Source organism: Panthera tigris, chromosome C1 (genome assembly GCF_018350195.1).
Source record: "Panthera tigris isolate Pti1 chromosome C1, P.tigris_Pti1_mat1.1, whole genome shotgun sequence".
In the NCBI taxonomy this organism is placed as follows: Eukaryota; Metazoa; Chordata; class Mammalia; order Carnivora; family Felidae; genus Panthera; species Panthera tigris.
In genome coordinates this window covers 151,497,344-151,514,823 of record NC_056667.1, presented here as the reverse complement: position 1 = coordinate 151,514,823, position 17,480 = coordinate 151,497,344, and the positions used below count along the sequence as shown (strand labels likewise).

Here is a 17,480-nt window from a genome sequence, read left to right as displayed (position 1 = left end):
AAGTATACAATTGTCATATTGATTACATCATATAGAAGCAACATCCTTACAGCTTTTAACTCCAAGGGCAGTATTGAGAGCAAATTTATTCTTAACTGCTGTATTAGAGGCAAAAGTAAGTCATATTTATTCACAACCGAAGAGAGATTGGAATTGATTGTAGAATTATAAGCAAAAGAAAGGATATGTATTTCATGTGGTTAATGTCACTGGACTAATCATTCTTTTAAGTTTATTTATTTATTGAGAGAGAGAGAGAGAGAGAGAGAGGAAGAGAGAGGATACCAGGCAGGCTTCGGCACCTACAGTGCATTGACTCAAAGTCAGGAACCCTGAGATCATGACCTGAGCTGAAACCAAGAGTCAGACGCTTAACTGACTGGGCCACCCAGGTGCCCCCTAGACCAGTCACTTTTAAAAATTCAGCCAAGGCCTAAAGTTTTCTGTTTTGTTTTGTTTGGGTGTAATGGCATTGTCTATTGTAACAGTAAATGAAATGAAATACTGTGTAGTTACATACTGTCAGAGGGAACACGATCAAGATAGAATCTGAAGAAACAATTTCCTTACTTATGGTCCCTCCTATTGTTAGCATTTCCCCAAGGCTAGGTTGTTGGGCACCCCCACCAGGACAGGAAATGCCACTTTCTTTGAGGATGCTGCTATCCTCTCTTCCACTTCTGTCTCATTATGTAGCATTCTTTGTTTTTACAAATGGAAGAGCCAACGGCGCTAATGACTGGACTGTCATTCACACTGCACTTTTAACAACGTTCTGTTTATCTGGAAATTAGAGCATCCTAATTACAGGTGGTGCTCAGGTTTATTTCACCAGACCATAGAATGGGGCCTCGGTGGGGAGAACGGAGACACAGGGAAAATAGTGTTATGAGCCAGAGCTCTTCATGGACCATGTTGATTGTATTCGAAAGCAGTTTATCTTCATACGTTGTCTTATATGGAAGAAACAACCCTAAACCTACGTAAACTCATTTCATATGTAGCTTTTTCCACTGCCTTCAGATCAAAGTTATTTTCTTCAGGCTGGACTAAATTATACACAGGTCCCTGGAGTGAAGGACACTGAATTAATGCACTATGTCACCCAGCCCTGACTATAGAATATTTTTATCAAAGTCCAAGACACTATTTTGCTATTGCATTAAAAATTAATGCCCAGATTGCCAAAAAGAGAAAAAATGCATAAATAACCTAAACAAATTTTGTCTGAGCTTTGCACACTGTAGAGTCAACCTTAAGCAGAGTTTTTAAGGAGAACGGTTGAAGAGTTGTATGCGTATATGTAAGTAATATTCTACTTCTTTGTCTAATTACGAGAGAGCCCTCAGTCTTAAGTAAGCAGTCTCAGTGGTCTATTTTGTTTTATGTAAACTGTCTTTTTAGAGTAAGGTTCCAGAGGATCACAGAAAAAGAGGATGAATACAAACTGCATCTTGCACAATGTCGTGGGGCTTGAGAGATTCTGAAATTTGTTTATGACCCATGTCAGCATGGTGTGTTGAGCAAAAGTGAATACAGTTCAGTTTAAATATAACTAAATTGAGCTCTGCATTTATATACTTGAAATAGACTACACATGTGCAAATAACTATTTAGAAATAGCCGTATGTGCGCATAATGATTAACATAACATTTTAGGATCGTGACCAAGGAAATTAACCAGCCGTGTCATAATTCAAGGTTGGTACCATGCTCTGTGTTAACTGAACGTGCAAATTTATTGTATATGGCACAATGGTAACTTGAGAATCAATTGAAATCACCTCAGACTTTTAGGACAATGGTAGTGTTGCCTCGGCAGAGACCTTTGTAAAAATAAAGACTCAAAACACGTAGAAAATGCACAATACTTTTGGCGTGTGGCTTTCTCTTTCTGGATCGACCATACAGGCTGGCTACTATGAATCTAGCACGGGGCTTTCAGGTTGTGTTAACCCCGTTTATCCCCGCACGCTACACAGCTCACCTGTTATTTACACACATAAGAGGGTTGATACCGCAGAACAAGGGGAGTGCTCTGTTGTGACACAGAACATACATATTCATTAGCCCGGCAGTCCCTATGGACATATGTGGTATGTCCTGATGATCTTTGTATGACAAAAAGAACTGGGGGGAAGGGTAGATGGCTGTAATGGATTGAAAACGTATATGGGGAAAGGGAAGAGACAGCATGAGCGATGAAAGGCCATAAAGGAACATCTTTAAAGGTTAACTACAAAGCACTATTTGAGCTGGTTACAAATTGTCTAAAAACATTCACAGAGGTAGAATAAACAGAGTATTTGACTTAACATGGAAAAATCAGTCCTCTTGCCTAGTAACCCTCAAACTCTTTCCCTGGCAATAGTTGATGACACATGACACTAAATACTAAGATTCAGAGTATGAATCATGTGTATATTTTAAATTGCATGTATATGCAGGCGCCCAGGTGGCTCAGTCAGTTAAGCGTCCAACTTCGGCTAAGGTCATAATCTTGCAGATCGTGAGTTCAAGCCCCACATCGGGCTCTCTCCTGTCAGTGCAATGCACTGTCTCTGGTTTAGAACTTCTGTCTCTGTCTCTCTCAAAAAAAAAAAAAAAACAACCAAAAACCAAACAAACAAACAAACAAAAAAAAACACTTAAATTGCATATATATGCATAGCCTTGTGTTCTTGGGAATTACTTTTGGTAATACACTTTTAGATTATACACAGACTTTTCGACACTGTTCCTTTACTTAGATTAGTACTCAAAAATTTTTACACAGAAACTTTTGTAAAACCCAGCCCTTGGGGTGGGGCGGGGAAGGGGAACCCAAATGAATAAACAAACAAAAACTCTACATATATAATTTTAAAATATATGGATTTGATGTGAGCCTGATTATATGTTTATTTGAAAACTCGGACTGGAGTTTTGGAAATTTTAGGACCTCACAGGAAAAAAAAGTTAATTGAATTATGTTTATGATTTCCTGGGCTGCTTCAAGAGATAGGCTGTCCATCCTGATCATATATTGAATGTAAACTCAGTGGACTAAATGTGTCTTTCTTTCATCAGGGTAAGTTGCTTTGCATAAGTGCTCATGCATTCATCCTCATAAGTGTAAGCCATCCTCTTATAAACATCTTATATGTTAAAAATGATGACCTATCAGACCAACGCATAACAAGTTTCCTCCTCAGTATGAAATATTGGTAAAATAGTCATTTTTACATTTGGCCATACTTCGCTGCTATGAATAAAATGTAATATATTTTAGGGACACTGGTTCAGATCATAAGCCACACACAAATTTAACTGAAGGGCAGGGTATATATCATTCTAGTCCCAGTCACGATGCCCCTAACATTGAATACCAGTTCTTACTACACCCCAAATGATGATACATAGAACAAGATCGGTTGCTTACACAGATACCAGCCATGCAATGACTTTCCGTAAGAAATAAGAAGCGTAACTTTGGAGTAACTTAAACAGTATCTCAAAAGTTGTACTCATGACTGACTAATAGGGGAGCTTTGGTTTGTGGTATCAGAACCTATGGCATATTCAAAGGAGCATATTAGGAATGGTGGGGCTTGACATAGGAAAGACAGCGAGAAAAAGCATCAGACACATCAGAGCACAGGGGGAAACACTAAAATAAACAGCAACGTGGAAACCAGCTTTTTAAGAAACCGTTATTCATTATTCTACACTGCTGTCCTAACGATACTGAATCAACAAGAAAAATATCCATTACTTTCCTTGTGTTTTGATTAAGGGGACAGGAATGCATATAATAAACAGTGTGTAAGAATTTTCTTTTCTAAAGATACTACTTGTTTGGGGGCCTGGGTGGCTCAGTCAGTCCAGCGGCTGACTCTTGATTTCGGCTCAGATCATGATCTTGCGAACCGGAGGTCAGGCTCCGCAACGGACTCCGTGCTGACAGCGCGGAGCCTGCTTGGGGTTCTCTCTCTCCCTCTGTCTGTCCCCCCTTGTTTTCTCTCTCTCTCTCTCTCAAAATAAATAAATAAACTTAAAAAAAATAAAGATACTACTTGTTGAAATTTTAGAACCGCATGCTTGCTAGTTTTCAAGAAAACGTACTTAAGTATAAAAGCTGAAGCTTGAAGCGTCAGAGTGAAGTCATAAATTTGGTTGTTTATGTGACCAATAGGCACCATAAAAATACCCGATGTTTTACTAGGGAGCGGGGCCACCATGACACAGGGGAGAGGGCATGCCATGTCCAAAGTGGGCAGCTGGGCCTCAGATTCAGCCAGGTAAGAATGAGATCTAGTGATATGTAAGATCATTCAATTTGTCTTGAAATGATAGAAAATATGGAAATACAGATTCTTTTTAAAAAGTTCACTGACTTTTAAAACCCTGTGCTTGGCCAAAGAAAAGACGGTTGCAGGCTGTATGCTGCCCCCAGGCAGTCAGGTGGCAGTGTCTCTACATTAGAGGTGAGGTATTGGAACTGTACTTACCAAGGACCATTTAGCCAGAAATGCATCCGTGGTTGTTAGAAAGGATCGCCTTATGCAAATATGGTGAAATGGGAGGAGGGAGTGATTTGCTTCAAAATGTATTATCATTCGGAGTCTTGAGGTGTGAAAGTGTGATTTAAGGAGAAAAATCATCTGACAGTATTGCTGTGTAATTAGAACGTCTGATTTTGAGGCTGCAGGTTTTGAGATCATTTTAACTGGATTAAAAACCTCTAAGTACTTTATTTCTTAGCCGTGGTCTCTACCATGTTGAGGAACATTTAAAATAAATAAAATACTAGGAAAACATTTGGAATTGAAAACATTTGAATTTCTGACACTGATTTTGTAAGATCACGCTCTGTGTTTTGCTGAGTGTGAAAGAATTGCTATACCTTTCTTGTAGCCCACATTCCCACTGGAAAATTTCCTTTTCAGGAGCTGTCTTCAGGTTGAAGAAAAAGTGGTTTATAAATTCTAAGAGTGGTTTTACTTTTTTTCTGTCTTAGTCAGTTTTGTTTTGTGTTTTATACACTTGTATTATTTTTCAAAACCAAAGAATAGTAAGAAATATTGTATAGCAGTTCACAGCTGGAAAACATTTTCATGAATATTATTACTTTAGGTAATCTTATTAGCAATCCAGTAGGATATATGATACCATTACAGTTCACATTTTGTAGCTGAGAAAAGTGAGTTTGATGTGCTTAAGTGACTTCACCAAGATTAGTTCAATTAAGTGATGGTTTGAGCAAAGCCAGTGGTCTGGCTCTCACACTCAGGATGCTCACCCTTCCAACAAAATTCTACAACCTTCTTTATGTTTTCTTCAGTCCCTTTCTATGCCAACCATCCAGGCAATGCCTCCAAATAAATGCTGTGTTACGCAAAATAGTTTTCAACCCCACAGGGCACCATAGTAAGTGAAGTACCAAACTATAGCAGACACTGTCTGGATTGGGGAGTAGGTCACTTTTTAAAGTTTCCTTAATCTCTAAAATCAAAGAGAATTTAGAATGCGAAGTTACAAAGAAGACAGAAAGCTGAAAAAGTTTCATTGTCTGAGAAACAGATCCCCTTGACTTAAATTCTTAGCATTGAACCACAGGCTCTATACACAGTGGGCCCTCAAGTTGTTGAGTAAATAAAATGAACAGTCCTTGCTTCATATTTACCCGATAAAGGACTTCTGATTTTGGTATCCTGAAGATGAAACCAGATTAAACAGATTAAAGAGAACATACAGTTTCTGTGCTCCGCCTCTCACTTTCCCCCAGCTATTACTTTTAAATATGACATCACATTTTCCGACTGGAATTACCAGGAAACGGACTGAGGAAGATTCCAGATCATATGGGTTATACAGAGAATACCATGTACTGTTGTGTTGGCCTCTTGGCTTATGAGGGCGAGGCCACAAAAGGAGAATCCTGCCGGGTCTGCTCAAACATTTCATTTGGTCGTCGCTCCCCCTGAAGAATCATGATAAGGAGATCCTACATCGGGCCAGTGATTCAGTACCAGGACATTAGTAGGTGCTCTCTCACGAAGCTTATCACTGCATACTATGCCCATATTTTTAGCCAATGAATTTGCTCCTCTCTTCCTGAAATTCGGAATGCTCTGTGTGTTAATTCTGCTGTTCCTACCCAGGAGACGATGAATCTGTTGCATTATTAGGCAGAGGGGGCTGTAAACTGTTCTATTCGGGCTGACCCTTGAACAACTCAGGTGTCAAAAATCTGCTCATAACGTTTCATTCCCTGAAAACCGATAGCCTACTGTTAACCAGAAGCCTTACCATCAACATAAACAGCCAATGCAAACATATTTTGTATGTCATATGTATTATATGCTGCATTCTTAAGATAAAGTAAGCTAGAGAAAAGAAAATGCTATTGAGAAAATCATGGGGCTCCTGGGTGGCTCAGTCGGCTAAGTAACTTCTGCTCAGGTCATGATCTTGTGGTTTGTGAGTTTGAGCCCTGCATCAGGCTCTGCAGTGACAGTGCAGAACCTGCTTGAGATTCTCTTTCTTCCCCTCTCTCTTCCTGCCCCTCCCCCACTTGTGCGCAGGCACACGCTCTCTCTCTCTCTCTCTCAAAATAAATGAACTTAAAAAAAAGAAAATCATAAGAGAAAATATGTCTACAGTATTGTCATGTACTTATCAAAAATATCGGCATGTAAGTGGACCCACATAATTCAAAGCTGTGTTGTTCAAGGATCAACTGTACTTTGTTATATTTACCCCAGGAGTGATTGTTTTCTAAAGAGAACATGGATAAATGCGGTATTAAATCATTTTTCAAAATGTATTTAAATAAATAATAATGAAAAGTTCAGAGGTACCATAGCCCAAAGGGTTGTAACAGGTGTAGTGACGCCGGGCAGGCCCATGTGCGCATCGCGCCGCAATCCTAGAGCCAGCAAGCCCTCCCTGCCTGCAGGTGTTTGCCTCAGGTCCCTGCCCTTAGGACTTCAGCCAGAATTACCCTTTGGGAACCTTGTAGAGAACGGCTCTTTTAGACCTGATGAACTGCTGAGCAGCATAGGTATGTTAGGTAGGGGTGGGGGTGGGGTAGTGAGGGCCTGAGGTAACTATTTCCAGGAATGTATGCTAAAAATAGATTCCAGGGGGGCGCCTGGGTGGCTCAGTCGGTTAAGCGTCCCACTTCAGCTCAGGTCATGATCTCGCGGTCCGTGAGTTCGAGCCCCGCGTCGGGCTCTGTGCTGACAGCTCGGAGCCTGGAGCCTGTTTAGGATTCTGTGTCTCCCTCTCTCTCTGACCCTCCCCCATTCATGCTCTGTCTCTCTCTGTCTCAAAAATAAATAGACGTTAAAAAAAATTAAAAAAAAATAGATTCCAGGGGCTTAGTCTTTTATTTCCGATTTCCTCCCATCCTGAAAGTTGTTTTTATATCCTGCGTTTTCTCTGCATAACCGTTTCCTTATCATTTTGAAGCTATGACAGAGCTTTGAAGGGTGTCGCACTTGTTTTGTCTCAACAGAGTTCAAGAACAAAATGGAGTGAGTAAAGCAGTGAGGCAGCACTGTTTAGCAATTAAGCCTAAGTTATAAAGTGGTCAGGAATGATAAGAATGGGAAATGTTATCCAAACTGTCCAGTGTTATGGGAAATATAGGCTTGTTCATTGATATATACAGAGATTCCTCTTATAACAATAAAATAACAAAACGCTCGGGCTTTTTACAGTAGTATCAATCATTCTTGCATAATACTTATGTTAAAGTATCTTAAAAGCAATTTTCTTTAAATTACATATTTTAAAAACAAACGCGTTGCCTCGTGAAACTTGCCAGCCGTGGTAAGAATTTTCTGATCCTTTCAAAAACAAAAGCTGATGTTTTGGAACAACTCATCAATTGTGTTGAAGAACTATTCTTTTTTTTCTACTTTCCTTTGTTTTCTGAATTTTTATGGTACCTAGTTAATAAGCTATTTCTAAACAGCAGTGGAAGTTCTTCTTCTGGAGTCATGTTTCTAACAATGGTGAAATAGTATTGTTTCTGAGCTTTTTCTCTTCATGTTCCAAAGAGAAACCATCTGAAAGCTGTTTTTAAAGCCCATCTTATTATTTGGGTGCCAAGTTAAGTGACATACACGTGCTGCTTCCTACTCACGGACAACGGCAATACAATCAAATGGGGCATGCTTTTTTGTTCAAAGAACATTTGGCTCTACAGTTTGCTTCTATTTCACATCAGAAACATCACCGTCGATAAACAGAACAATAATAACAGCAACACAAACAGGCTTGGCTTGCCTTCCAATTATTATTAAAATTCAAGAAACTGATGAAAAAGTTCTTTGTGCTCCCAAGGCCAGGACAGTCTCCTGAACGCTGGCTTCTTCAGCTGCCACTAAGAACTAGCTCATGGTTAACTATGAACTTACACTTTCAGGTAATATTAATGATTTTAAAACACAGGGTAAGTACTCCTGTTCCAAGGGATGTGATGTGAATGATTCTGATCCCTTAAGGTTATTTCATCAAAGCTCACTCTTGCCTTTTGCAGCCCTGCTAAGGTTACTGTCCTTTAGTATGCATCAATAGATAAACTTTCAATCATCTTGGAAAGCACATCCAAAAATAGCATGAGAATCAAAAGGCAATGGTATACCGGGTAATTGTCCCAAATAAATAATTTTGATAGGATTTTTTTTAATTTCGGATGAAACAGAAACCTTAAGAAATGTATTCGTTTTGCTAGAGTTAAACTCTGCAGACGTACCCAGTGAAAATGACCAACCTACTTTATTTCAACTTGATACTCCTTTCTTTTACAGTGATCATAACTTACTAAAATCATTTTTTGCACATTTTGAATAAATGAGTCATTTACAAGAAAAAAAATGTAAGCCAATAAGGTGGAAGGATGCCTTTTTTTGTTTTTTAAATAATGATTCTAAATCTAGAGCATTTCATTGTTTTTAATGGGCTTTTATCATGTATGTTGACTAATGCCAACAATGGCTGAGCTCAGCTAACTGAAAGGAACTCATGCCTTACAGCTCACGTGCATGTGTGTGCATGTGCATGTGTGTGTGTGTGTGTGTGTGTGTGTGATGTTGTGTTTGTGGTAAATTCCATTTCCCATGACTCCCAAAATATTTTCGGAGACCTCCTCTCAAGACATTTATTCACGTTTCTTCTGTATCAATCTAATCAAATTTCCACTCATGGCACATGTGCCTTCTTATTTTCTCAACTCTGTATTTGATAATCTCTTAAAGAAAAAACCCTAATAGAAATTCCCTGGAAATAATTTACAGGACTAATGAATTTGTAGGTCTTTTAGACAGTTCTACATTACAGTCACATTAATATTCTTTCCTTTTTTATAAGGCTTGAAGTAAATCCCATGACACTAGAAGAATTTAGATACTGATTACTTGCGATTGGTTCCTGGTGATTTGCTCTTAATAATTTCCAGTTGAATTTAATGAAAGTATGATTCCTGAAATGCTGCTTCATTAAAATTGCATCTTTTTCCCTTTAAGTGTGGTTTCGGTCATTTCACCCATTCTGCGATGTGTTTTCCTGCCCCCCCCCCCCCCGCGCCCGTTAAAAAGAAATGATTGAGAAAGCAGAGACAATTAAGAATATCACTTCAGTCCCTCCTAGAACTCACCCCCAGAGTTTCTACGACTGAAATGATGCAAGCTGTACTTCATCAGGATTTCACAACTCTTTTCCCCACTGATGATATTTTTTCCATAGAGTTTTAAACGAGAAACACAGGAAGATTTGGGAAAAGTAAGGGAAAGGAAAGTGAAGAAAGAATCTGTTGCATCTGCAGGAGAAGTAGAAGGTCTTTTGTATTTTTATTTAAAAAAAAAGCGAGAGCTTGATTAAGTTATACCGTGCAGCATTCAGACTTAATTTAACTGAGATGGTGATTTGCAAATGAATATCTACATGGATCCTTTTTAAAAATCCAAATGCAAATGAGTACAACTGCAGTAAAATATATTTGCAAATGAATCCTGTTGCTTTATTCATTTATTGTGTAATTACTGCAATCCTTCCCACCTTGTTTTCAGTATTTCTTAATCATTAAGTCGGAAGCATGACAGCAGTGCCAGCCCTGGCATGATTCTCTTTGACTAAAACCTTGTAAATTAACACAATTAGCACAGCATCATCCTGCTAATTAACTTCCAGTGTCTGGTGCAGTGGTTTTGCAAACAAGGAAGAGGGAGTCAGAAGGGAATCAACATGCCATTCTGTTACCAAACTCTGTGCTGTGTTCAGTTTAGCTCAGCAAGTCAAAGCTGGCCATGTCAGAAGCCAGAGTCAGGGAATGAAGAGCTAAAGGGGTTGGAGAAGGAAGGCAGAAGGGGGTCGGAGCTGTCAAAATAGACTGCAGTAATTCAGAAGGGAGCTGATGCCACAGATGCTTCACTTAGACCAGGCCTCCTCTTTATCCAGGAATCTCTGCCAGAGGGCATAAGACAGTTCACAAAACTCACTTTGGGTAATACAAAGGAGATGAAGGAGGCCTACTTAATGTAGCTGGACCAGAATAGGAAGTGTTGGAACCGAGCAGAGATTGGAATGGGGTGAGCCAGCCCTGGGAAACAAAACAGGGTTCTGGTGCTCTCCTGTAACTAAGTCTATGTGAATCCCCGAGGGTACGTTATAAATCCCTTTGGGTGCGGGTTCCCTAATCTGTGAAATAAGGTCATTTCTAAGGTCTCTTTAAACTGTGAAATTCAAGTGATTCTCTGATTCTGAGCAAATACTCTTGCTTTACAGTTTGCTACTTAAGTCACCTTGCTTCAGTTAGTAATCTAGCAGGTGATAGAATTACCCATAGCATCTCATTATCTGGCTGCACTCTTTGAGTTTATGCCACACACTGCTTCCCACAGAAATGTAGAGAGAATCCAGATTCTCTCCCTGTTCTCTATTCTTATAAGAAACAGGTCCCTTTCACCTGTTTCCTTCCTCCCTCCCTTCCTCTCTTCCTCCCTCCCCCTTCTCTCTCTCTCCACACACAAACACACATAATAGATATATGCATATATAGGTATATGTGCATGGACATATATGTGTGTGTGTGTATATATATGCATATATATATATGTAGGATATATATATATTTGTAGGTATTTGTATGTGTGTGTGGATATATATGTGCATATGTATCCTCCCCTCTTAGCACTGGGAGACTGTAAAGCAGAGGGAAGAATTATAGGAGAAAGTGGGAGAACGCCAGCTGGAAGACCGACAGACAAGTGATGCTTGTTTTTTTTTCCAGAGACTCAACAACAGAACTGAGAGGCAGAAAGGAGCCAGTTGTAATTCATACCGAGTTGTAGGCTTTGTGCGATGAAAGCGATGGAGCGCTGCCTGGGAGATTGCTTTGCTGCACTCCACGAAGCAGATTTGAAACTGTCGTGGAGCACTTTAGATGAGAGTTGGATTATGGAATGACCTGCTATGTCTGTGTCATATTGTTCTGCGCAGGGAGCATTATACTGTGCTAACTAGGTGTTCAGTGCCAAATAAGAGAGGGGTCCTAGATGTGATCTGTCAGCTGTGTCTCATTTTTATATTGGTTAAAATATAAAACAGAAACTCTGATGTCAAGAGACGGAACAGCTAGCTATTGCACATGCTTAATAGTATCACGTGCTAGATATTGAAAAGACATGCCTATTTCATTGTAAGAACCTGTGACTGAATTCTAATTTGACAGGAAGGTGTGTGTACATATACGTGCGTTCCTGCGTGTGGGTAGCAAGTAACTTGATAGGCTTCATAGAAGCAGATTTGCTTATTACTTAAAAGAAAAAGAAAAAAAAAGGTCTACAGAGTTCTTGTTTAAATTCGGTTTACTTTTTACACAGGACTGAACTTCGGTCCATTTTATTTATTTATTTATTTTTAATTTTTTTTGAGACAGGGAGAGACAGAACATGAACAGGGGAGGGTCAGAGAGAGGGAGACACAGAATCTGAAACAGGCTCCAGGCTCTGAGCTGTCAGCACAGAGCCCGACGCGGGGCTCGAACTCACGGACCGCGAGATCATGACCTGAGCCGAAGTCGGCTGCCCAACCGACTGAGCCACCCAGGTGCCCCAACTTCGGTCCATTTTAAAGCGTACCTACGGTACGGATCGTAAGAGATACGATGAACTGTGAGAATTCTTTATAATGTCGATGTCATTAGAGAGGAATAGGTAACGAAAGAAGTTGGGGGAAAGCTTTAACACTTCTGATGAGTATCTCCGTAAATTAACGTTTCTCCCCTCCTCGCCCTTTCCTCCCCAACCCCGCAACCCTCAGGCTTGAAGATGCAGTGGACGCCGGAGCATGCCCAGTGGCCAGAACAGCACTTTGACATCACCTCAACCACTCGGTCTCCTGCCCACAAAGTTGAAGCCTACCGAGGTCATTTGCAGCGCACCTATCAGTATGCCTGGGCAAACGATGACATATCTGCTCTGACTGCCTCCAACCTGCTAAAAAAATACGCAGAGAAGTATTCTGGCATCCTAGAAGGCCCCGTGGACCGGCCCGTACTCAGCAACTACTCGGACGCGCCCTCGGGGCTGGTGAACGGGCGGAAGAATGAAAGCGAACCCTGGCAGCCTTCCTTGAATTCGGAAGCGGTCTATCCCATGAACTGTGTCCCGGATGTCATCACGGCCAGCAAAGCCGGAGTCAGTTCGGCCCTCCCTCCGGCAGATGTCTCTGCCAGCATAGGGAGCTCTCCTGGGGTGGCCAGCAACCTGACAGAACCTAGCTACTCGAGCAGTACCTGCGGAAGCCACACCGTGCCCAGCCTTCACGCAGGGCTCCCGTCTCAGGAATACGCCCCGGGATACAACGGCTCGTATTTGCATTCGACGTACAGCAGCCAGCCGGCGCCTGCCCTGCCCTCACCTCACCCCTCCCCTTTGCATAGCTCCGGGCTCCTGCAGCCCCCCCCGCCCGCCCCCCCCGCCGCCCGCCCTGGTCCCGGGCTACAATGGGACTTCTAACCTCTCCAGTTACAGCTATCCCCCCGCCAGCTACCCGCCTCAGACTGCCGTGGGATCTGGGTACAGCCCCGGGGGCGCGCCGCCGCCTCCTTCAGCCTACCTGCCTTCAGGAATCCCTGCTCCGACCCCTCTGCCCCCCACCACTGTTCCTGGCTACACTTACCAGGGCCATGGTTTGACACCTATCGCCCCCGCGGCTCTGGCCAACAGTTCGGCGAGTTCTCTCAAAAGGAAAGCTTTCTATATGGCAGGGCAAGGAGAGATGGACTCCAGTTACGGAAATTACAGCTACGGCCAACAGAGATCTACACAGAGCCCCATGTACAGAATGCCCGACAACAGCATTTCAAACTCGAATCGGGGGAATGGCTTTGACAGAAGTGCTGAAACATCATCCTTAGCATTTAAGCCAACGAAGCAGCTAATGTCCTCTGAACAGCAAAGGAAATTCAGCAGCCAGTCCAGTAGGGCTCTGACCCCTCCTTCCTATAGTACTGCTAAAAATTCCCTGGGATCGAGATCCAGCGAATCCTTTGGGAAGTACACGTCGCCGGTAATGAGTGAGCACGGGGACGAGCACAGGCAGCTCCTCTCTCACCCGATGCAAGGCCCTGGACTCCGTGCAGCTACCTCATCCAACCACTCTGTGGACGAGCAACTGAAGAATACCGACACGCACCTCATTGACCTGGTAACCAATGAGATTATCGCCCAAGGACCACCGGTGGACTGGAATGACATCGCTGGCCTCGACCTGGTAAAGGCCGTCATTAAAGAGGAGGTTTTATGGCCAGTGTTGAGGTCAGACGCGTTCAGTGGACTGACGGCCTCACCTCGGAGCATCCTTTTATTTGGGCCTCGGGGAACAGGCAAAACGTTACTGGGCAGATGCATAGCTAGCCAGCTGGGGGCCACGTTTTTCAAAATCGCTGGTTCTGGACTCGTTGCCAAGTGGTTAGGAGAAGCAGAAAAAATCATCCACGCGTCTTTTCTCGTGGCCAGGTGCCGCCAGCCCTCGGTGATTTTTGTCAGTGACATTGACATGCTTCTCTCCCCTCAAGTGAGTGAGGAACACAGTCCAGTCAATCGGATGAGAACGGAATTTCTGATGCAGCTGGACACTGTACTAACTTCAGCTGAGGACCAAATCGTAGTAATTTGTGCCACCAGTAAACCAGAAGAAATAGATGAATCTCTTCGGAGGTACTTCATGAAACGACTTTTAATCCCACTTCCTGACAGCACAGCGAGGCACCAGATAATAGTACAACTGCTCTCACAGCACAATTACTGTCTCAATGACAAGGAGTTTGCACTGCTCGTCCAGCGCACAGAAGGCTTTTCTGGACTAGACGTGGCTCATTTGTGTCAGGAAGCAGCGGTGGGCCCCCTCCACGCCATGCCAGCCACAGACCTTTCAGCCATCATGCCCAGCCAGTTGAGGCCCGTTACGTATCAAGACTTTGAAAATGCTTTCTGCAAGATTCAGCCTAGCATATCTCAAAAAGAGCTTGATATGTATGTTGAATGGAACAAAATGTTTGGTTGCAGTCAGTGATAACTTCTTTAAAAAAAAAAATGTAATGAATGTTGGCACACACACATAAAACCTGCTACATAGGGTATAGAGCCCCTTTCCAGTAGTGTTTAAATCGCAAAGGGTACTGGGGAAGATGACGATTGCGTTGCATCTTTAGCGTCAGGGTAGATTTGGAGGAAAAACGCATCAGATGAGAGCTGCTGATTTGAAAGCCCCAGATGACAGAAAGCATCTGTTGATGCTCAGTTCGGTTCAAGCCAGACAACACTCACCAAGGAGCAAGGTGCAAGTGTGTTGATTTCAGAAGGACGTGAACCTTGTGTGTTGATTCCATTCTGCTGTTCTCGAGATTTAGTTGCTGTCAAGTGCCTGGAGTGGTGCTTTATTTTTTGTTTGCCTCACAATTACATTGGTGGCATGTGCTAATATAAAGAGCTTTAACTTCAAACATTATTGGACTAAAGAGATGAACGGTTGTGTTACGACAGAAAACCAGATTTTTGCCATTTTAAGAGCAACAGTATTCCTCAATCCTGTCTGTTCTGCAGTATTAAGCTAAGAACAGTTAAAACAGGGTAACGGTAATCTGGACCTTAATTTCTGCAGTTCATTTCTTTTAATGTTCTTGTCTGCAAAAACTCAGGAAAGCGATTGTGATTTGTACAGTACCTCAAAGGAATGTGTTGAAAGCACTATGTACTGCTGAGAGTAATGGGATAGGCTTCGATGTTACTTTATATTAAAATGTATGTTTACCTCAACAATTGGAAGATAGCAAGGAAAATTACTTTGAATGTATCCAGAAACATACTGACGTGTGATACAACTGAATATTTACGACTTAAAGTAGAAATGGAAGGATTTTTTTTAAAAAAGATTCTTTTACTAATTATGGGGAATAAACCAGAGCAGAATAGTTCTTTATGTCAAAAACTGCAAGAGTTCTTCGTACATTGCTCCTTGATAATGAAGTGAAAATGTTCTTAAAAGGTACACTGGTTAGTGGAAAGCTACTTACTCAGTTTATGTTAGTACCTAGAACACTCAGCCACAAGACCTGTTTAGGACCCTGAAAGTCACAGTACCTAAAAACTAGGACTGCCTTTTACTGCATAGGGTGGTGGTGATGTTGGTTTGCAAGTTCTCTCTTAAAACTGCTGGGAATGGTGTCATTCTATTCACTAATCTAGCTTATAGGCTTGTCGTGCTGTTTGATAGAATGCAGAAGATAGCAAGCAAAAACAAAGAAATAAATACAAAATCAACCAATCAACTTTATATATATGTGTGTGTGTGTGTGTGTGTGTATATATATATATATATATCCACAAAGAACATCTATATCCCCTCTCCTTTTTGACTCCTCTCTTCTCAGTGCAATTTTGCTTCTCATTTTGAAATCTTCTGGGCTATAGTGCTCCCACATTCATTTCTACCTCAGTTTTGTCACATTTCTCTTGGACAGTAAAGTAGAAAATTGGAAGTGGAGACACACACACACACACACACACACACATACACACACACGTGCGCACACGCATCTATACCTTGTCAAACTCGTTACTTTGTTTTCTCCCATCTTTTCCCATAAGTCTCGTCTCCAGAAACATCAGTCTTCATGCTTGCTTCTGCCTGAGTCCACCCCCACCCCGGCATATGTGGCATTTTTCTTAATTTTCCATTCTTCTCCTGCTCCCCACCAAGTTGTTCTTTGTATCCTTTAATGCTTTATGTGCAACTTTTCATCGATAGCTAACTGATGTTCGTTCGGCAATGCCTCTGAACAGACAGTGTAGGCTGTAGCTTTCCAAAGCCGCTGCCCGTGCATAAGCAGAACAGCCTGGCTTTTTGAATGTATTTTTCCTGGGTTGTTTTTTTCCTTCCTTTTTTTTTTTTTTTTTTTTTTTTTTTTAGTTGAGAGATGCAGTAACAAAACTGTTGCAAAGCACTGGCATTTTATGTATTCAAAAAGTGATGTACATTTTTTAAAAATTTAAATAAATGCAATGAGAAGCCCCAAGAAAGCTCTTTCTGTTATTGTTTTTTTTTCCTGCAAAAATTTTGACTGATTTCATTCACGATGTCAAATTCTCTGAGACACTTAACACAGAGAAGCCTAATGAAGGACTTACATATTTCTGAAATTTTATGATGCTTGACCACTGCTCCCCCTTTTTTTTCTTATTTTTCATGTTGCTAAAAACTGAGCAAATGAACCAAAATTTAATTTACTCTGATATTCTATCAACTAAGACTGTGCTTACATATAAATATTCCATATTAAAAAGCAGTGCCTTTCATTAAGGATACAAAAAATAATATTTAAATACATCCTCTGCTTTTCACAAGTGAATAAATGCTATAATCATGTTCTGGCTCTACCCTGCACATCTCTTATTGTAAGAAGATTCTAATATCCCCATTAACTTGTAGGTTCATATTGATCTCACTGACAAGTTTACTTTTGCACAGTGCTGACCTATTTTCTGTCTTTAGACATTACGTTTCATTTCCGCCAACATGCTGTGTTCACTTGAAAGCAACTGGCAAGTTTTGACAAACCCAGTCTTATTTAGACAACTTTGGAAAATCCAATATTGACCCACATTTTTGTGGCTAGTAAGAGTTAATGCCAAATATGACTGCACTGTTGTGTTTTACACTCATTTATAAAACTGAAAATAAATTCAAGGCGTACGTATTGGCTTTGAGCTTTAAGTGACTTAAAAAATTACTTTGAGATGTGAATGGTCAAAAATCCATGTATTTAGGCCGAAGCTGAAGTCTTGTGTGAATTTCATTTAGCCTCGTGAATTCTAGGATTTGATCTCTTAGGAAATTGGGCATGCTGAAGAAATGAAGATCTGTTGGGGGAGATAAGGTGACCTTTGAGTAGCTGGTGTTCTCCTGTGATTCTTTGATTCTGCATGGCA

General features: G+C 41.2%; 1 protein-coding gene across 1 annotated transcript in view; it reads left to right on the top strand.

Annotated features, from left to right (window-relative positions):
- Nucleotides 1–15,816, top strand: part of FIGN (fidgetin, microtubule severing factor) — a 128,724-nt gene extending 112,908 nt beyond the window's left edge. Inside the window, 2 exon segments of the mRNA XM_042994574.1 lie at nucleotides 12,310–12,956; nucleotides 12,958–15,816. Of these exon segments, the coding sequence (XP_042850508.1) occupies nucleotides 12,310–12,956; nucleotides 12,958–14,565 (2,255 nt within the window). The 3' untranslated portion in view covers nucleotides 14,566–15,816.
- Nucleotides 15,817–17,480: the final 1,664 nt, after the last annotated feature.